The 22,321-nt window shown below is 37.2% G+C and overlaps 1 protein-coding gene across 1 annotated transcript; it reads left to right on the top strand.

Moving 5' to 3' along the window:
* The first annotated feature begins 114 nt into the window (after positions 1-114).
* LOC140154789 (coiled-coil domain-containing protein 62-like) lies at positions 115-18,092 on the top strand. The gene is made up of 13 exons (XM_072177363.1): positions 115-251; positions 2,807-2,989; positions 3,795-4,069; positions 4,768-4,960; positions 5,484-5,650; positions 6,351-6,452; positions 6,576-6,653; positions 8,240-8,333; positions 8,684-8,785; positions 10,300-10,486; positions 12,459-12,672; positions 14,085-14,201; positions 16,696-18,092. The coding sequence occupies exons 2-13, from the start codon at positions 2,971-2,973 to the stop codon at positions 16,735-16,737; spliced, it is 1,590 nt and encodes a 529-aa protein (XP_072033464.1). The 5' UTR covers positions 115-251; positions 2,807-2,970; the 3' UTR covers positions 16,738-18,092.
* Positions 18,093-22,321: the final 4,229 nt, after the last annotated feature.

Below are 22,321 nucleotides of genomic sequence, written 5' to 3'. Positions count from 1 at the left end.
CATAGTCGCTCATAGCGCTAGCTCAGCGACTGATGAACGTAAATTCCACGTCAAAGGTCATTCCGTAACCAGAGGTCAGCGTCTGTTGTCATTTTGATTCCGAACACTGCTGAGATTTTGTTTGTTTATATTCTTGGTTCCTTTCAAACAAAGTTTCAGTATTTTGCAGTGTACATTGTAGATCAGTGTATGTTTTCTAAAGTTTGATTGACCTGTGGTACTGCTGGTTAGGACAATAAATCAGCTGAGAGGTAAGCTTAATTTTAAAAATTCATGTAAAAAAAAATAAAAACTGACACTGTATGTACTGACAGTAAAAATGTTTTGCAGAGAGTTCCTTTACAAATTAAAGTCATACTTAGTCGAAAACTCTAGCTTCGAATTTGCACACACTAGTTATGCATTTGATGCTAGAGTTAGAGTATGTTGCTTTCGTTTTTGACCAGACAGCGCTAGCTAGTTGACATATTTGCAACTAGATGTTAAAGGAGATCCTAGACCTAGCATCCTCTTTTTATTTTTTTTTTCAGTAGATATCCACGAAAAAAGCTTATTTCCAAAATTTCAGTTGATTCCGATTTTGCGTTTGCGAGTTATGCATGATTACATGTATGTGTATTACACTGCTCCATAGACAATGTCAATGTGTTGTAATTTAGTTCTGGTGCACCAGAACGAAATTCAAATTTGCGATATTTTTGCTAAGCGAATTAATCTGCAAGAAATATTTGGTACATAAACATTATGTAGCCAGAGGTATCCAGTGGTGTAAAAATCTCAACTTTTTTTTGTAAAAGTGGGGGGATGAGGCAGTGGATCACGAAATGCCCTTTAAAGCCATAAATAATGTGTGATTTGCTTCACAGCGACGCCCTCAATTTTACTCGGTTTCTACTTTTTGCATAATCATAATGCCATACTAAAATACCACGTAAAAGACTAAGCCTGAAGTGCTTTAAAGAAAAGTAAAATTGAACTTTTTGTATTAATAAAAACCGGGTCGACCCGGTTTTATTCAGAGTTCAGCTAACATTGCTAACATGTACTGTGGATGTATGTACACACGTCGAGCGGGATGCTCTGTGCAGTTAAATGTAATACGATCGGCGAGCGTAACCGTATTACGGTACCGTACACGCATTGTAGGCTTTGGAATGAATCGCAATTTTCTTGTTATACCTCATTTGTTTGGCTCAAAATTAAAAAGGGATGTGATCAGTGAAAACAAACATTTAAATGAGAATCTATTTTTTTTATGCAAATCACACATTGCTTTAATGTTCTTCTCCTTCTTCTTAATTCCTTCTTTTAATCTTAGTGCTGGCCTCATAATGTATGAGTATTAGCACACAGGCCTTATGTATATTAAGTATGCCTGGACCAGGAGCTAAAATGAGCCCCTGGTCCCAAAGATGGCTCCTGGTCCTATAGTTTGTAGTGTAAAATATTGGATACACCAGGAGCCAAAAATGGGTAACCATGGGGTAAAAAGAGCCTGGGTGCCTGGTTAATATAAGCCTTGTTAGCACATTGCGTACAGACAAGCTGTACGGGGTTATTTATTTTTACTCTGGAACCTAGAGTAGATGAGTGTATTTTTGAAATACAGTCAACAGTACCGGGATGATCCCCTGCTCTTTTCGAATAGCCAGTGGCCAGGGATGTAGCTACAGTGGGCGGTGGTGGGCGGCAGAGCCCACCACTCAGTTCTGGAGCCCACCACTCAGCTGCAATTTTAGCACTGGAGCCCACCACTCAGAGGCCAAAATTGCACAATTTTATTGGATTAGTCAAGAATTTGTTCCATTTTGCCAAATATGCAAGATTTTCATTAAATGCCACCCACCACTAAAACTATTGGAGCTACAATCCTGCCTGTGCCTGTGACGTTCTTTAACGTGCACAGTGCACACTGCATTTATGTCAGAAATGCATGTACACTGGACTGATGGCTTAAAAGTGCCCTCCGATGCATAAGCAAGTAGGGTGAAGTGTCTTGCACAAGGACACAAAGAGCCAGTTGAGCTCAGGCAGACCTCGGATTCGAACCTTTTTTTTTTTTTTTAAGGGGGTACTACACCCATGTGGTAAATTTGGGACAATTTTTGCATTTTTCTCACAAAATAATAACACACTGGTAACAAAAGTTATGTATATTATTGGGGCAAGGAATCCAATTACTACACTGAAATTTCAATGACTCAAGACAAGCGGTTCAGTATATATGATAGGAAACGAGGTACATCCTAGCGGTAGGCCCTACCTTAATTCTTATCATAATTAACAAACCGCTTGCCTTGGGTCACTGAAATTCCAGTGTAGTAATTGGATTCCTTGCCCCTATAACATACATAACTTTTGTCACCACTGTGTTATTAGTTTTTGAGAAAAATGCAAAAATATACACAAATTTATCGAGGGGTGTAGTACCCCCTTAATTTGTTTTTATATTAGATTCAGGATGTATTGTAACATTTGCTTCAAAATACTTTTTCATAAGGGGTGGTGCAATAATCGTTGCGCTCTATTATGCCCTAAAAAGGTGTAGGAAAACGTTGGGAACATGTTCAAATGTGCAAAATTTCCTGCTCGTCAAGGGGGGCAAAGATTTTTCACACATCGAAAGGGGGGGGGCAAAGATTTTTGACATTATACATTATTTATTTTTTTGTATCCAAATGAGGTGGGGAGCAAGCATGATGGGTATGTAGACCAAAATAATAAGATTTGCTCACCCACTGGAATTGTGTTGGTGTTAAAATCATGTATGACTAATGAGACATAAATTATCTACTCTATTTTTTAGTACAGAAAGTTAATTGTGCCACATTTGTGACCACACATACACACATATGCAGATGTTACCATTCTAAAATGGAAGGAGATGGCATGTTTCACTCATTGCCTGATTAGTTACCTAGCAACAACCACCTATTATTTCCAGATTCATCTGCAAGGCAAAAAGACAGCATGACATCACATTATACAGGTAAAGTAAAACTTGAGCTTTGCCCGCCAGTCAGAAAATCACTGAAAATAACACTATTTTGGGCAAAAATGAAACAATTACTGACTCCCTCCCTAGATTTTATATTGCCTACCATTGTCCCTGTTTTAGTTAAAATTGGTTTAAGCAGATGAATCTAAATGTCCTTTTTGTAAAAGGGCAGAGAAAAGTATAACCCATATATTCTGGGATTGTGATTGTACCCAGAGGTTTTGGAAAGAGTTTGACTTTGAAACCGAACCAAACACCAAAAAACCTCAATTCACAAAGCATCTGCAAGAGTCGGTATCCCACATCATGCGATTGCATCATCATGCGAACAGTCATATGGTGAGGGAAAGCTTGGCTGGCCAAGGTTGTGCGTGTGTCTCAGTGTCTGGCACCGAGGGGTCACAGGTTCAAAACCGTGCCCGAGAAAAAAAGGTTTTCTTTTGTTCTTCTTTGTTTCTTCTTTCATTTCCCCCCGCCAAAATAGGCCTGGGGCGTTAGGGCTAATAACCCCTTCATTTTTTTCCTATGAGTATATTAACCCTAACCAAACCAAAAAACCTCAATTCACAAAGCATCTGCAAGCACAGGTTGTTAGACAAATGGCAAATACTAAAATGTACAAGTTTGATTGTGGTTCTGAGGGTCATCAAAATCCAAATTTTCTTCATTTTCCTATTGGATTACACAGTTGAGACAGGAACTTGATGCACAAGAAGTTATACTGATGCTTAATGAAGCCTGTCCTCACATGTCAAAAATGTGATCATATCTATCTTTAAATGTGTTTTCCCCTCAGCATTAAACAGTTCTAAAGAACCGTACCATTCCACTCCAAAACCGAAGACAAAACAGTCTCCATCTACTGGTTCTCATAAGATGTCTTCCATGTCATTTCCTGGTGCACATTCAAACTGGTCTCCAAGCAACAACACATCCTATGGGTACAATAGGACCTCACCAGCAGCCAAGGGTGTACAGAGTAGCCCAGCTGTGGGATCATCCAGTGTAAACAGTCCACCAAAATACCACAGTGCAAGTCCGCATCAGTCTTACAATGTTACTCCAAGCAAGGTAGGAACCATCTATGGGCTAATTCGGTCAAAAACATGGAGCAAGTTAAATTATTCAACAACAGATTGAGCATACAATTTGAAAACCCATTTGAAATTCACACTCCCTGTGTGGAAAATAAGGGTCATGTCTTCCTTAGAGGGTGTATGGATATTAACCAGAACATTTTCAGTTCAGCAGATTTTGTAGTGCTTGTAAAGTACTTTTGTGATATTTGTGTAACAACTAAAAACAACATCTATGTTTTTATTGTTCTATGCAGAACGGTAAACTGCATATCCGTCTTTACACGCTTTTCAATGGGAAAGGAACTTTGCTGCTTGGATGATGTCACGAGAGGTTAGCATTTATTCCGTATTGAAAAGCGTGTAAAGACGGATATGCAGTCGACCGGCCTCTATGAGCCCGACCTACCCAGATTTTGTGTTTCAGAAGAATTTTTTTTCAAATTTTTGCTAAAATTATGTTTTTTAAAAATTTTACTACAATCAGCTAGTTTTTGGCCAAAATTTATTAATTTTGACTGAAGATTTAAAAAAAATTCAGAACATTTTCAAAATATGTTTGTCAAAAAGTATCAAATTTGTTGCCAGATTTTCAAGCTTTAGATGACATTTTAGAAATCCTGACCGACCCACCCTACTTGAAAAGTCTGTCCACCCGTAAAACTTTTTTTTTTTGCCCCCAAATTATGACAGAGTTTTGTGTCTGAGCTGGAAGCTAGTACAATCCAGAAGCAGAGACGTGAATTACAGCTGCTGATTGGTGAGTTACAAGATAGAGATAGAGAACTAAATGAGATGGTCGCTTCACATCAAAAACAACTCTTAGCTTGGGAACATGACAGGCAAAAATTGTTGACCCTCGAGCAACGCTACACTCGTGTGCAAGGTAAGCGCTTCATCTTGACTGCTCGGGTGGGTAAGTGTACAATAGCTGCCATGTGTAGATGAGTACAATATACTGTGTGCCACAGGTGGTGAATGACGTGCATTCTCTAAATTTAGTAAATTTCCATCGTCAACCGTGTAATTGAATGGGATTATTTTGAAATTTTAAAACGCTTGAAATATCACAAACAAATAGGCCTATGTTAATAAATAATATAAATACAAGCTAAAACCATTGGGGTTCGATAATGAACCCCACAAAACTAACCAAGTATATGGAAAATGCCATACGGCCGGGCGGTTTCACAAGTTGCCGGCTCTATCATGCCACTCGCCATGTATATGATATTGACATGTTGGATTTTGGCAAATGCAAGTATGACGGTAAATGTACTTTTTTATTAGCAGTATTAAATCATCATACACTAAATTATAAACATATTGTGTAGTAAAATGTGGTAAAATCCTTAAGGCTGATTGAGTAACTGATTCCACATTGATTATATCATATATTGATGTATAAGGTGAGCTAGGAAACCGAACAGACCATATGCGAACCTTAACTACGAGAATCAAAGTACTGGAATCCCAAGACCAGTCTAAGACCTGTGCCATGGAGTCAGCGCAGAAACAATTACAAGAAATGGCAGAGAAAGCTAGCTCATCAAATATGCATATTAGAGAATTACAGGTTAGTAGAGTTCAATTAAACAGAAATTATGGCTTGATCATATAGGATCGTCAGCTGAGTGCCCCCATCTCAGAAGTTTTAGCCCTTTTGAAACTCGGTACTCCCTCTGTGTGCAGGTAGGCCAGCAGCAGAAGTAACCCTCCTGCTGATGGGCTATAACATAATGGCTTCAATCCATGCTCTTTTTTGTGAGCTAGGAATTGTTGGTCTTTTGGACAACCAATGTGCAAAATCTTAAAGCTGTATCATTGTAAGCAATTGTTTTGAGCGTAGTGGTTTGACGTAACTTCCATCGCTTATTGGTAAAGGGGTTGCTGATCGATAAGTCGCTAGCATGCCGTAGTGTCAAATCTCAAGCAGTTGACATCGATCCCATATAACGGTCCGTATCTGATAATTTTAGCCTTTACCATATACTTTCTCTCTTTTATGGCTACCTAGATTGTCAGTTCTTCCCTGAATAATAGGTATGTCTGGCTGACCAGATTTAAATTAAATCTTAATTTCAACATACCCAGATGAATGATAGCCTACACCACAGTTTGTTACCTAGATTGTGGCCTAAAAGAAAATGTACATTTGAAGCAATCAGTCGTTTTATAGCTGTGAAAATTGCATTTGAATGGATGCCAGTTTACACAGTAACATACAGGGTAATGTGTTTGTGATGTTTATCCCACATTTTTGTTTGATATTTCAGGATCAGAACAGTCATTTGAACTCAGTAACCAGAGATCTATCCACAAAGATTGGCAACTTGGAGGCAAGAGAACAAGAGCTATTAACAATGCTTAAACTCAAGGTAAGATAAGAAGTTGTATACGTAAAATTCAAAGGACAGTTTTGTTAAATTTTCCACTTTTTGCTCTGTGTCTTTCATCAGAGGTCAATTCTTGATAGTTTATTGTTGGTGATTTGATTACAGGATAAGGACCTTGCAGAAGCATCATCACATCTAGCTGATGTAGCTGGTAAGATCAAGCATCTGGATAAGTCCAATAAGGTAATCACAGATCTTTGTGCAATGTGTTGGTATTACCTTCATGTGACCATACTCAGAGTTAGCCTAATATCAAGACATTAAGACAGAGATTATACAGCTTATGGAATAAAGTTGTCTGATCCCACAATGAAGTCTTCATAGGCGTAGATCCCGGGGGATGGGGGGTATACATCCCCCCAATATTTTGCCAGGGGGGTGGTCCATGGGTTTCTGACCAAATTAACCTCATATTTGGCCATTTTAGCCTCCAAAGCCCAAATTTATGCCACTTTTGCACAATATTTCATCAGTTTAGCTTCAAAATGGCAAAATTTTATGCGCACTTCACGCGCATTTGTACCATAAACTTATTCTGTCGCCAAAAGGTGCCGGATTGACTTTATTTCAAGAAATTTTTCCAACCCCATCCCCCCCAATGTCAAAAAGAAATCTACGCCACTGGAAGTCTTGACTATAGACTGGTTTTGTGTATGCTGATTACATGAAGGGTGGACCAACATTTTATCAGTGTAATTAGAGTCAAGATACATCAACTCAAATTTCTCGGCCATATACTGCGTCTTGAAGATGACGAGCCTGTGAAAGAACCGGGACGGCCGCGCATACTGTACTTACAGTATGGCAAGCACCTTCTGGAAGATACTGAAGGGATGCTGCAGCCAAACAAAATTGTTTCGCTTGCCCAAGATTGCAATAGTTGGAGAAAGCTTGTAGTCGCCTGCTCCGCAGCCGACTGATGATGATGATGATCATTGATGATGTAATTAGGTATATTAGTCTGAACTTCGTTTAGATCGAAATCATGCTCATATGGTACATCTCTTGGCCAAGAACTCAGTGTGTTTCTTTTGGTGACCAAGCTTTTACTGCCTTTGCTCCCAGATTGTGGAATAGACTACCAGGTCAAATCAAAAATTGTACTTTTGAACAGTTCAAGAAGCTCCTAAAGAGCCACTCATTTCAGGATGCTTATCAGCAGTAGCGTTTGAGCTAATGAGCGTTTCAACATTCTTTAAATGAATTTGGCACTAGGACATAAATTTAAGTGATTGATTGAATGATTTGTTTTGTTGTTTTTATAGGTTAATAAATGCGTATCATTTGTTGAGAGAGAAATTGGACTCAATCATGCACATGGGCTGAGATGTTCACAAGTCTAATTTTGTCCAATTTCTCAAGCAACAACATTTAATCCAACTTCTTTAGTTTCTTGAGTTGGGGAAATGGATACACAGAGATCTGGTGACGGATCCGTGGGTTGGCAAAGTTTTTTCATCTTCTCATCTACAATTATACAACTACAATATTTATTTATTTATTTATTTGGAAAACACACCCACCGTCTTGGTGGTGCATCCATATAAACAAAAGAATTAAAAGATGATACTGAAAGTATTTACAAAAGTTAACAAATACAAACAGACTAAAAAGAATACTAAAAAGAATACTAAGTTGGCTTGCATTCATCGTCTGCCCGTGGGTCAAATGAAGTGAGGAAAAAAAGAATGAAGCAAATAAAGCCAGCATCAAAAGCCATTTTATTCACATTTCCTAGCTATTATTTGTGTATTTTTATATCCCTGTAGGAACTGAAGCAGTCAGAATCAAAGGCAAGGAAGGAGCTAGCAGATTGTAAACAGAAATATAGTGAAACAAAAGCTGAAGGAGACAAACTAAGAGGTAACCATGGAAATATGTTTAGTTTTGTCAAAAGGAAGATAGAAAAGTATCACATTGATCTGATTTAGTTGAAAAAATTTGAAATCTCAATAATTGCCATAAAATGTAAGTTCCAGCATTAGATTCAATTCCTACCTTTTTTGTTTATAACTTTCGGATGACTTAGAATATTCACTCATTTGATTTAGTTGTTTGGGATTTGCCCAGTCAAGAATTGATAAGATTTATTTTGTGTAAGTGTGAACCACATCCATTTGAATGGGAGAAATGTAATATGTGATAACAAGAGATGGTATGGTAGGGTTGCATAATTTGGATTACAATTTTCCTTATGTCATTATTTATTTCAGAGGAGTTATCTGACAGGCACAACACAACGACGGAGCAGAGTATTGAGTTAGGAAGGTTGAAGGAAGAATTGATGGCATTGAAAAGAGAGCTTGTACTAGCAGGTCAGTTGCTATATTGGGATATTCTAGTTGAAATCCATACACCCCCTATGGAAGACTTGGCATTCATCTCCCACAGAGGGGGTGTAGATACAAATGGAGTCACCCATTCAGGTAACCCCATTTTTAAATTTACACTCCCTGTCTGGAAGAATAAGGTCATGTCTTCCACAGGGGGTGTATGGATTCAACTTGAATACTCCCATCTGGAATATATTTGATGATGAAAAAGAACAGCTGTACAACATTATAACCAAGGAAGTTTTGACCCGTCAGTGCATTAGCAACAGGAGATTGCATAACAGCCAATCACAAAGGCCTGTGAAACCAAGAAAATAGTTCTATCAGGAGTACCTTTAATTGTTTCCAACAGATATTATTTCAAGAGTGCATAAGTGCATGTTTTTAAACTTAAAATTTTTATATTTGATGATATATGATATTGTGTGTTCCTACCGATATTTTTGTGTGTACAGAGCACTGGAGCAGATTTGTACATTAATTTATTATGAACCCAGCAAATACAAACGTTTTGCAGAAAACACTTCAATATCAGGCTGTAAAGGGTATAAAACGGTTTATTATTAAAAAACGTTTTTTAGACAGGATATTATTTACAATTATTTCTAGAAATCTGAATTGAAAATGATATCGGCCTCATGTTCTGGTGTTGGTTCACAAATTCAAATACATAATCGTGATTATTCCTGTAAATCAGAAGTACAAATTATATCGGCCTCATGTTCTGGTGTTGGCTCACAAATTCAAATACATAATTGTGATTATTCCTGTAAATCAGAAGTACAAATTATATCGGCCTCATGTTCTGGTGTTGGTTCACAAATTCAAATACATAATTGTGATTATTCCTGTAAATCAGAAGTACAAATTATATCGGCCTCATGTTCTGGTGTTGGCTCACAAATTCAAATACATAATCGTGATTATTCCTGTAAATCAGAAGTAAAAATTATATCGGCCTCATGTTCTGGTGTTGGCTCACAAATTCAAATACATAATTGTGATTATTCCTGTAAATCAGAAGTAAAAATTATATCGGCCTCATGTTCTGGTGTTGGCTCACAAATTCAAATACATAATTGTGATTATTCCTGTAAATCAGAAGTACAAATTATATCGGCCTCATGTTCTGGTGTTGGCTCACAAATTCAAATACATAATTGTGATTATTCCTGTAAATCAGAAGTACAAATTATATCGGCCTCATGTTCTGGTGTTGGTTCACAAATTCAAATACATAATCGTGATTATTCCTGTAAATCAGAAGTAAAAATTATATCGGCCTCATGTTCTGGTGTTGGCTCACAAATTCAAATACATAATTGTGATTATTCCTGTAAAAATTATATCGGCCTCATGTTCTGGTGTTGGCTCAAATTTCACATACATAATTGAGATTCTTCCTGTAAATCAGAAGTAACAATTTTATCAGCCTCATGTTCTGGTGTTGGTTCAAAATCCAAATACATAATCATGATTTATTTATAATATTTCAGGAGAGCGAGAGAAGAGGAAAGATCAGCTTATAGAGCTTCAGAAATCTAAGCAGGAGAGAATAGACTCAGAACTGACCAATCTGAGACAGATATATGAAAGACAACAACGAGATCTGGCATTACTGCAGCTCAACTTTGACAGCTCACAGGATAAGATAAGAAGAACAAAGCTCAACAACAATACTGTGTAGGTATATAACAAAGAATTGTAAGAGACGGCATTACTCCCTGTTATCTAATCTTTTTTGTGTGGATCAGAATAGAAAAAGCCTTTTGATGAACACACACCCCACACTCATGAACAACATTTCCCTAATTATAGTAAGATTATATTAAAGAGGCATGGTCTGATTTTTCATGTTCTGTTTTCTATCTTAGATTGATGCCTACCATTAAAACAATTCATATCCAAATTTTGAGTTGCATTGCTGCAGCGGTTTGATATGAGAAGCAGAAACGTGTATAACTTCCAGTGTGGTAACCACAAATAACTACGTTTTTGTTCACACCATTTAAACGAAACATATCTCGAACGTTAAATTTCCCTGGGGTCAGGGTTTTCTTTAAGCATTTTGCTGAAGGGGTATTTTCAAATTTTTTTGACCCTTTCAATTGTGAATTTTACCTCTGAAGGAGTCAAAAACATTGCCTAAGGGGTATTTTTATAATATTATTTTTGAAGACATATTTAACAATATGATTGTGTGTTTTTGGAGCCATAGTAGGCGTAGATCCGGAGGGGGGTGGGGGAATCTCCCCCAATATTTTGCCAGCGGGGTGGTCCATACAATCATCACCCAGTGTTGACACCTGTATGTGGGTTTCTGACCAAATTAACATCATATTTGGCCATATTAGCCCCAAAAGTACAAATGTGTGCGCGCTTCAAGCGAATTTATTCCCTTTTGCACCATATTTCAACAGTTTAGCTTCAAAATGGCAAACTGTTTTGTACCATAAACTTATTCTTCCTCCAAAAGGTGCTGGATTCACTATACTTCAAGAAATTTTTTTCACCCCCCCCCCTCCGAGTCAAAAAGAAATCTACGCCACTGTTTGGATCAGAGCAGTCAGAAGGGGGTGGGGGCAATTTTAGAAGAAAATAATAATATTTAAAAATGGCCCCTGAGAAGTAAGAAACTTTTGCAAAATGAAGACCTAATTGAAGCAATTTGGTGGATCATTTTGGCACTATTAATGAGTAAATTTTTCAAACTGATATTATACAATTTTAGCGACTCGCAATCACTAAAACATACATGGATTGATGGTGACAAAATGTGATGGGCCCTACATATCGGGATTAGGTCCTAAATGCCAAAAGCCGAGAATAAATGCACAATATCGGGTGTTTCTCTATTCAAATCTTGCAATATCTGAACGCGTCGTTTTCAAGATTTTGTGCGCATTGGACTTTGGGACTATGGATTTGAAGGAGTCAGAAAAGTGCCTGAACGCGTAAATACGCGTGTTATTACGCGTGTTTTGTGCGTTAAAGTAAACCCTGCCTGGGGTAATGAGAAAAATATGAGCTTTCTTTTGATACTAAATCTTTGTTTTGATGAATAAAAATGGGGGATGAACTGGTCACAGACCTTTAAATCATTCTTACTAAGGGGGTACTACACCCCTACCGAATTGTGTGCATATTTTTGCATTTTTCTCAAAAACTATAGCGCATTGGTGAGATGTAAGATATGTATATAATAGGGGCAAGGACTACAACTACTGCACTGAAAATTCAACAACTCAAGGCAAGTAGTTATTGATTTATTGATCAAATATTGGTTTTCCCTCATTTTTTACTGTAACTCCACAACTGTTGTCTGTGTTGAAATAACATTTCCAGTGCAGTAGTTGTAGTCCTTGCCCCTATAATATACATATCTTACTTGTCACCAATGTGCTATAATTTTTGAGAAAAATGCAAAAATAGGCACAAAATTGGGTAGGGGTGTAGTACCCCCTTAATTTTGGAGCAACATTAGAATAGTGGTCGATACCACCAGCCATAATACTGAACCGAACTTGATTATAATTTTGACCCTGAACCTGTAACCCAGTAATCATAACCCTAATACTATAGGTGTATCTTGATGGGGTGGTGGCAAGCTGGCAATTATTCTTATATTTTGTCTAAATCTTTTTCTTTTTTATAGAGCCAATGATGACCACATATTGAGTGACAGTGATTGTCCCTCACCGGTCAAGAGCGACCCACCTTCATCCCCTCTCTCTGACCATCCCAATGGCATGAGTGACCAACTCCACCAGAGTGATAGTCCAGTTGGTGTCCACAATCAACATGGGTCAGGAACAGAAGAATCAGATGGTAGTGGTGATACTGAAGATTTACTACGCATATCTCATCAGGTAAGTGTGATTGAAACAGACATCAACCAATTATAGGAAAAGTGTCTGTTCATTGGTTTGATTTACTGCATATACGCCAATATTTTCGCGTACAGATATTTTCGCGGTTTCAAGTATCACCGACAATTTCACAAGGTGTTAAATCGCGGTTGTTGGCAACTTATATAATAAAATACATAAGAAATTTCTTCATTTTAACATATTCCTGGGTTATTGTTTTCGTGGGCACATATTAATCCGTGAAATTCCCGAAAATAAAACCACCGTGAAAATTTCAGCATATATAGTAATTAGTATTGTAAGCTTTAGCAGATGTATGTAAAGAGTTAATATGTGCTAGTTATTGGTGATTTTGAGATCAAAACTGTTTAGTGTTTATCATACATGACATTACAAAGTTGCTAAATATTTTGTTTTTCAGTAATGCTTTTCAGTCCCACCATGTTATTTCAATCTGGCTTACAGCGCTCGAAATAAGGCGCGTCCTTGCGTCAAATACCCGTGAAAGTAGCTGCGAACCCGCATATTTCCTACGGTACGGGTCCGCGTGACCCGTAAAAATTAAACCAAGCAAAGAGCAGAAAATCCTAGTTTTGTTGTTCCACTGGAAAACTGGTTCACATAATACGTCCAGCTCTCTGCACTTTCATTTTAGTTCCCCATCAAGTTTTCAACCCGGGTTTTCAATATTCTATATTGATATATTCTAATGATCGCCGTAGCCAATTCTCTCTCTTGAAATTTCAAAGGCAAGGGTCCGGGGTCGGACCCTTGAATATTGACGAGGACCCTTGAAATTTCAAAGGCAAGGGTCCAGAGGACGCTTGGATTTTTATTCTTATTTCGAGGCCTGCTGGCTTACGACTGTTTTGACATTATAACTTGATCATTAACCACTAAGAGAGCCAACCAAGTATTTCTAAACATTGGTGATGAGTACTACTACTATGTACTGATTACCAATATGTTTGTAACAGGATAATTAATACTCCCAATCTTAATCATTCATTTGTGAGAGGAGAGTCTATTATGTGTCTTGTCTTAAGTTGAGAGTAATGCCATGTTGGGTTTTGTTGTAGCATATTCGAATTGTGTGCACCAACCTAATTCCGCCAGGCGTATACACATGTGTAGAAGGGCGATTTGTTCGTAAGCTTCTACGCATCCATGTAAACGCATTGATTTGAATCTGCCATTGCGAAATCCAACATGACGTTATTGCCAACTTGAGAGGAGACACACTATAGCAACTAGCCAGTTGAATTTTTCACTCACCCTATAATTTCATTTTTTGTTGACCTTACTATTATTTTTTTGAACCTGTTGAGACATTGTAGGATTTGTTTTGCAGCTTATATGTAAAAAAACCCTTAAAATTGAATATTTTGAACCATTTATATTTGGTATTATAGGGTGAAGCTAGTCCTACCAGCAAATTACATAGGTTGTTAACAGAATCAAGGCAGATGGTACATAACCTGGAGCAGACAGCTTTACCTCCTTATGTCCATACCCCACCCACTAAACAGGTAAGGGTCATTACTGATGCATGGATGCAAGAAGGCAGCAAGTGCTTAAGTATTACCTTGCACTTACAACCTTCATACTTCTTACAAGTAGAGAAATAAACAACATTTGCATACTAGGGCATTTTGAACTTGAAATGTTGGATTTGGACTATTCCAGTTTAATTATTTTTTTGTCTTAAAATAAGGGAAAATTTATCAAAATTTGACTTTTTTTTTCAATTTTGACCAACATTTTTGATATATTTCATTATATAAATAGGCAGTTTTTATCAATTTGGACATTTAAGGTAAGTTGTTATGGTGGACTGGAAAAAAATGGCATAGAAAATCAAGTTTGGTGCTTTTCTCAAAAACTGCTCATTTTGTCTGAAATCTGCTGTGATAGTTGGATTCCTTGCATCATTTCCTTTCTGGAAATGTATACTTTTATGTACTTATCACCATTTCTTAAAGATACGATACAAAAGAATGTCTAAAATTTCCCACTAAGAGTGACCCTGCCTGCCCCCTTAATTGATTTACAATGAAATCAATTGTCAGAGTGATATGTCATTAAATTACACTGTGGGCAAATCAAGCATAATTACTTTTGCAAAGATCCTGTTGTGCTAGAAAGTACAGCAACCTAAAACACAAGAAATATATGGTTATTCAGTCATTGTTGAATAACAGGTTGTGGTTTAAAGAGGCAACTTTAGTTTAAGTTGAGCTTAAGCAGCAGCTACCAATCTTTTCTGTAACATTTCATCCAAACTTACCTACCTTTTAAGCTACCCCCTTTTTCAATCGCAAAATGCCATTTATGTAATTGGCTTCCCATGCAGCTAGGCAAGCTGAATCATTTTCCTTTTCAAGTCTCAATTTTTATATTTTCTGCAGTCTCAATTTGCAGCCAATTTAATACATACACCCGGTGCTTCTTTTGCAGATGCTCAAATTGGGCTTTTCCAGTTGAAATCCATACACCCCCTATGGAAGACATGACCTTAATCTCCCACACATGGGGTATAGATTTCAAATGGAGTCACCCATTCACGTAACCCCATTTGAAATTCACTCTCCCTGTGTGAAAGATTAAGATCATGTCTTCCACAGGGGGCATATGGATTTCAACTTGAATAGCCCATTGTAGCCTGGTTTATTTCCCCCTCCCTTTGGATCTTAAATCTTTTTACGGAAATGTCGACTGCAGACGACAAGTTTCATTTTTTCCTCAAAATTCAAAAAATTCAGAATTGTAAATTTTCATGACCATATTTAGAAGCAGCATGAAAAATGCATTAAAATGAGTACAAACAAGCCTAGTATTGGTTCTTGAGATAGCTCTTGATATTTTGAAAAAATATCTCAAAACTAGTAGACTTTTTATGTTGAAGTTTATGTAGATAGCATGCAGAGCATTAACATGGGATGGCCTTAGGTGGTTTTTGCACCTGTTTTCCACAGCCTTATCACTGGTTTATATATTTTTATATGTCATTGTCATATTCTTAAAAATAATCTTTGCTCTAGATAATGTTATTATTATTATTAATGTATGCAATATATGTAATAGTAAGAAAATATCCTTTTGAACATAACCAAAATGTTTACTCACTATTGTTTTGGTTTTATTCAAAAGCAAATTTTCAATACAGTCAACAAACCTGACGAATCTACATAGTTTGATCAGCTCTTAATACCAGGTGTGAAATATTAGACCCATGTTATAGTGATATTAGTTGACTTGTCTGGTTAATATTTTATATTTTGTGTGTTAAAGAAAGTAGACACTAGACATGGTATAGGAATTTGTGATGCTTCTGGCAAGATGTCGCAAAACTATTCTCAAAATAAAATAGTTTGATATTACCGTACTGGCCTGAGTATAGTCCCACCCGTTTTTGGTGAACATTTTTCAAAATTGGGGGTGGGACTATACTCAAATTCAAAAAAAACCTAGACCTAAATGCTGGGATCATTCATGGTTGACCTAAAAAAAAAATTTAATTTTGCACGGTGTTTTGTGTTTTTAATATGAAAATTGATACTTTGTTTTCATGTCATACTCTATTAATGATATCAAAATGCATTGAATTTGAATGCATTTTGAAATCATTAATAGATTATGACATGAAAACAAAGTATCAATTTTCATATTAAAAACACAAAACACCGTGCAAAATTCAATTAAAAAAAAAAAAATCAACCATGAATGATCCTAGCATTTATGTCTAGGTCCAGGGACACTGCAAAGCCGAAAAAAAAAAAAAAAAAAAATGGGGTGGGACTTTACTCGAAGGTGGGACTATTATAAATACTCGCGACATTACAGTAATCCGCGATAAGGCCCGCCGATTGAGAGCTGATCAAAACATATGTATTAACATATATGTAATGTTTTTAATTCTTTGCTTGATGTATTTCTAAAATAGAGATTTAGAGATATAATAATCTATTATGTTTGATAAACAATACAACTATGTTACTTGTGTCTTCTTCCATTACACTACAGAATGGTTCATCTCACCATAGCAGCAATCCTGATAACAGTTAGTGCCAAGCAAGTATTTCTAACACAACAGTACTTACCTCGCTTGGCATTATTATTAGTTTTATGACAGTACTTTGGCAGGTAATGAATGAATTCAGTCTCCTGATCATTTCCTGCGACCCGTCATGCATTCCACAATATCTATCTCATATTCACAGCCGTTTATTACGACCATTTTTATCTAGGGCGCCCTCAATTTAAGGTTTACTATAATTACGTATGCTGCTATCTACAATCTACGCACAATGACACGTAAACCTACAGTCATAGATTTTACACTTTCTACGCACTATGCACTCATGGCACTACAGTTCATTCATAAAAATAAGTTCTGATAAATCTCGGGGATGAATTGATAAACAGCTTATGTAAAATTACAAAGCCTTAAATTGAGAGCGCCCTCACGCCTAGGAGGTAAACGGCTGTGTATTAAGTAAGGTGCCAAATATTCTACGCATAAACAGTAGCAAAAACATATTAACTCCCATTGATGCTGCCAGATGCTCAATGGATTGCAAAGTTCACTGTGGAATAGGTAATCTTGTGACTGCTCCATACCCTGGGGACGGCGTGCCATTCGAGTCCTCTGGGTGTATGCCAAACACATTACAAATCAGCCTATTTGGGGCAGATTTTAACCACTTGGGTTTGAAGTTTCTGGATGTGCACATGATACATCACCAAATACCACCGAATACCACACCTATTATAGTGGTCTATAGTATGAATTAAATTGGTACGTTCATTGCTCAACATTAGGGGCTCCAGCCAGTGCTGTACGGTGCAAAAACTGATAGATGAGCCAATAACTTTAGGCGCCCAAATTTTGCTCCCCAAGTAAAAAAACTGAGGCACCAACTCGTTGTATTCCAACTACTTGAAGTCCTTCTGCCACAATGGTTTAAATCTATGTTCAATTTTAAGTTTTTAAGGCTAACTTCCATTTCCAGTTCCATGACCTTACATAACACTACTAGTACTAGCTTCATTAATAGTATCAATAGCTGTTTGATTCCCTGATTTTATTGTTTCATCCTCCTCCTCCTTATTCCTAAAAAGTTCATCAAATTTAAAGTTCTTTTGACTTTGACGCCATCTTTTGAGCTATGATATCCTATTTGCTGGCGATTAAAAGCTTCAACAGTTGGTCGCCAATAGCGCTAGGGTTTGAAGGTTAGTCGCATCAGAAAAATCTAGTCGCCAATGCGACTAAAATGGTTGCACCGTACAGCACTGGCTCCAGACCTGTGGGTTTTTTAAAGACATGCAAAATCAACCCATGATTTGGGGCACATTCAGCCACTCAGCTCTTTGGATAAGCTACCAGCCTCCGGAATTGAAGGTTGCTGTATCCAGTGGCGGCGCCAGTAATTTTTTTTTCGGGGGCAAAATTGCCGCAAAAAAGTGGAAATTTACGTGATTTTGGGGGTTTTGCCTCAAAAGTGGGGGGGGGCACAAGAAAAATATTTGGAGGGGGGCCCCCTGCCCCCCGTAGCACCGCCACTAGCTGTATCATAGAGGCATGGGTGTACTATACCCTCCAAGTAATAAGACTAAACATGACCTAGTTAGGGTAAATGGTCACATCGTCGGCAGAGTACAACACTATCGTAAGTGCAGTAGAATGTAATAGCTGCCATTTGCAACATTTAAATAAATGTACTTACTTTTAACCAATAACACTAGAAAAAACACCCAACTACATGTAAAGGTGATATATTGGGGTTAGCTTAGTGGCCATCAGGAAAGTATACAGAACATCAACACTTTACAATGAGCATGATGAGGGGACTGTGCTTCAAACAATAGGTGTTTTACAAAAGGCAGCTATTACATTCTACTGCACTTACGATATTGTTGCACTCTGCCGACGACATGTTAGTCAATGTTGGAAGAGTCTGTGCTATTTATTTATTTATATCACAGCTGTTTCTTCATATTTATAAACAGCTGTTTTCTTTCTTTTTCAATTTTTTTTACATAAATTATGAAAATACCCTAATGACCATTGTATTAACTTATTCTTTACTTTTAAGCCATTCATAAAAATTTCAATAAATGTTTTTAGTCTTTTGCAGCTTTATTGTACAAGCTTAATTAAAAGTCAGAATTGTTTGTATATTGTTATGTAATCACCATAAACTAACGAGATATAGACTAATCACCAAAGGATGAAGTCCAGCATCATCTGTTAATGAGGACCAATCGTTCCATGAAGCACACACGCACAAAAGTGCTATACGCTTATGCTATGCTTCTTACCGCGTATGTTTTCAAAGCACAGTCTTGACATCTTTTGCGTAAACATATATATTTTGATCAGCTTGTATTATGCGGGACTCATAACATCGTGGATTAATACAGAATGGCATACACACAGCTGGGCACAGCACTTACGTGGACTGCGCTTTGTGTATTGCGTGACTGACTCACGCTTTTGTGAATTCACACAGGCGTAAGTTGGACTTTATTGACACGTGCAGTAACACGTGCGGGCTGATCAAAGTATAGGCACCATTTGGAGGTGATAATAAACAGCATGTGTGTGATTTGTTACACAAAGGCATTTAGAAGATTGGCCCTCATGAATATATGCAAGAATTCACAGTACTTGCAAAGCAAGCATGGATACTTTTGCCTGTTGGTGAATGGGCTTATAGGTTAATAACTGCGCATTAGTTATTTGGAGGGCATTGTGAAAAATATAAACATTTTGCCTTTGGAACCGAGGAATATCCTGAGGGGATATTCCGAGGTCCAAAGCAAAATGTTTAGATTTTCACAATGCCCGACAAATAACTGATGCAAAGTTATTAACCGAATTCATAACCATCATTTTTAACTCATCACTCAACCAAATTTAAGATTTTATTCTCTGAAATTTGTTGAAATAAACAATTTCTATCAAAACGTATATTTCGCCCTTCAAAAAGTCGAACAGGCTAAAACGGACTTACCAATTGCAGCACTGCGCAATCACGCTATGTGCAAATATGGTAGTTGCGTGCGCGTGAAGTGTTCCGGCGCAACAGATGCGCACACGCGGAAGTCATTGTACTGCATGAGCATACGCGGAGGTCATTGATGGATATTCATAACCTCATTAATAAACGCGATGCGTGCGATCCAATCATATTTTATTATTTGTGAAAACGCGAACGCAAATCGAGGTCATTAATATCTCACAATTGACCGCAAAATGCGTAATTGTTCCAATGTCGCACACAATTGACTTCTGCGCGCGTCGTATTGTGCGTTCAACGAACTCTTGCGCGCGCTGGCTGCCGATTTGGATTGCGCGCTACCATATTTGAACAGATTCTGATACGCACTTTTGTTATTGGTCGTTTTGTTTTAGCCTGATCGATTTTGGAAAAGGGAAGATGTAAGAATTGTTTATTTTTACAAACTTTTGAGGAAAATTTTGTGTTATTTTGTAAAGTTAAAAGATCAAAGTGACGGTTATGAATGAGGTTAATAACTTGTCGGGCATTGTGAAAAATCTAAACATTTTGCTTTGGACCTCGGAATATCCCTCGGTTCCAAAGGCAAAATGTTTAGATTTTTCACAATGCCCTCCAAATAACCGATGCGCAGTTATTAACCTCTAATCAATAACCTCCGCGCCGGTACACCGCGGTGTGCGTAAATCATCTATCGACCAATTTGATTGGGACGCACATATGGCGTAATACGAGGTTATGAATGTATATTAGTTCATCTATGGTGATCACCATTGTGTGATGTGATGATACTTCCATTAATCAATTGTAGTGGAGTGATTGTACTTACTTATATTGCTGTATTCATTTACTTTTAAACAATACAAAATGTATATTGTGCAGTAATTTTGCCAATGCTGAAATTATTGAAAAATTTTAACTCTTAAATATTAATAATATTATTAACATAACTTCCATATGGTATTCACTCTGGTGCTTTCAATGTGCTATTACAGTTAAAATCCATATACCCCCTATGGAAGACATGACCTTAATCTCCCACACAGGGGGTGTGAATTTCAAATGGGGATACCTGAATAGGTGAGTGCATTTGAAATTTAATCCCGTGTGTGGGAGATTAAGATCATGTCTTCCATAGGGGGTGTGGTGTATGGATTTCAGCTTGAATAACCCAATATGAAGAAAAAGAAGACATTTATGATTGTAATTTATTTGTACATAATATGCATGGAATTTTAATTTGATGTGTTGATTTTGTTTTAAACATATATATATTTATAATCAATTTGTGTGATGTTGAGTGGTCTTGTATTTTGAGAGAATCGTATGAAAAGTGATTTCTAGCTACACTCTGTTTATCCTTCAGTTAGGTATTCTTTGGTTCACCTCAAGTTTGGTAGTGACATCAATGCCTTTTCACGGTTAGGCTGCAATGCCAACAAACTGCCCTTCTACGCATGCACGTATGATCCTCGTGATTAACTTTACGCGCACAATTTAATACTGCGTCTAGCAAAACGTGCACCTACGTCACTTCCAAACTCGTTGAAACAAAGTATAGCTGAATATTGTATGTCAAAGTTGATGTGATGCGAGTCTTGTATTTTAAAAGCAACCTTTTGATGAGTGTGTTTCTGTAGTCAAATATTTTATGTAGAAGTTGATTGTAATGCCAGTTATTTATATTTATGTAGCCACTAGCCAGTGTACTTGTTATAGTTATACTGACTTTGGTATAGTCCGAATGCCTGGTTATAAACCTGGCTCAGTTGGGACTAAAACAAGCTGATTTGGGACTAAACCTTACTTCCATTGGGACTAAACCAGGCTCAATTGGGACTAAACCTTACTTCAATTGGGACTAAACCTTACTTCAATTGGGACTAAACCAGGCTGAATTGGGACTAAACCAGGCTCAATTGGGACTAAACCTTATCTCAATTGGGACTAAACCTTACTTCAATTGGGACTAAACCAGGCTCAATTGGGACTAAACCAGGCTCAATTGGGACTAAACCTTATCTCAATTTGTACTAAGCAAGGCTCAATTGGGACTAACCTATAGGTTCAATTGGGATAATACCAGGCTCAATTGGGACTAACCTTTAGGTTCAATTGGGACAATACCAGGCTCAATTGGGACTAACCTTTAGGTTCAATTGGGACAATACCAGGCTCAATTGGGACTAACCTTTAGGTTCAATTGGGACAATACCAGGCTCAATTTAGACTAACCTTTAGGTTCAATTGGGACAATACCAGGCTCAATTGGGACTAACCTTTAGGTTCAATTGGGACAATACCAGGCTCAATTGGGACTAACCTTTAGGTTCAATTGGGACAATACCAGGCTCAATTGGGACTAAACCAGGGTAAATTGGGACTAAACCAGGCTCAGTATGATAATCAAATCAAACATTCCATTATGTAATCAAAACATATAAATAATAATCACTTCTCTTGATTCCAGAAAAATCTGTACTAATTGTTTAAAAAATATTATCATGTTTTGCCAAATAAAACCTAGTTCATCCTTTAGTTGGAACTAACTGGCAATAATGTCAAATTTTAATATTTGGCAAAGTTTTGGAAATAGAGCTGCCAACAACTTAACAACTCGTGTT

The sequence above is a fragment of the Amphiura filiformis genome, chromosome 6, assembly GCF_039555335.1.
Source record: "Amphiura filiformis chromosome 6, Afil_fr2py, whole genome shotgun sequence".
Taxonomy (NCBI): Eukaryota; Metazoa; Echinodermata; class Ophiuroidea; order Amphilepidida; family Amphiuridae; genus Amphiura; species Amphiura filiformis.
This window is presented reverse-complemented; position numbering and strand designations above follow the sequence as displayed.

Bases quoted from the DNA above. Each gene is read 5' to 3' on its own strand.
- LOC140154789 (XM_072177363.1), top strand. The intron at 10,487-12,458 runs GTAGGTATATAA...TCTTTTTTATAG, and splicing joins AAGCTCAACAACAATACTGT to AGCCAATGATGACCACATAT. The intron at 14,202-16,695 runs GTAAGGGTCATT...ATTACACTACAG, and splicing joins ATACCCCACCCACTAAACAG to AATGGTTCATCTCACCATAG.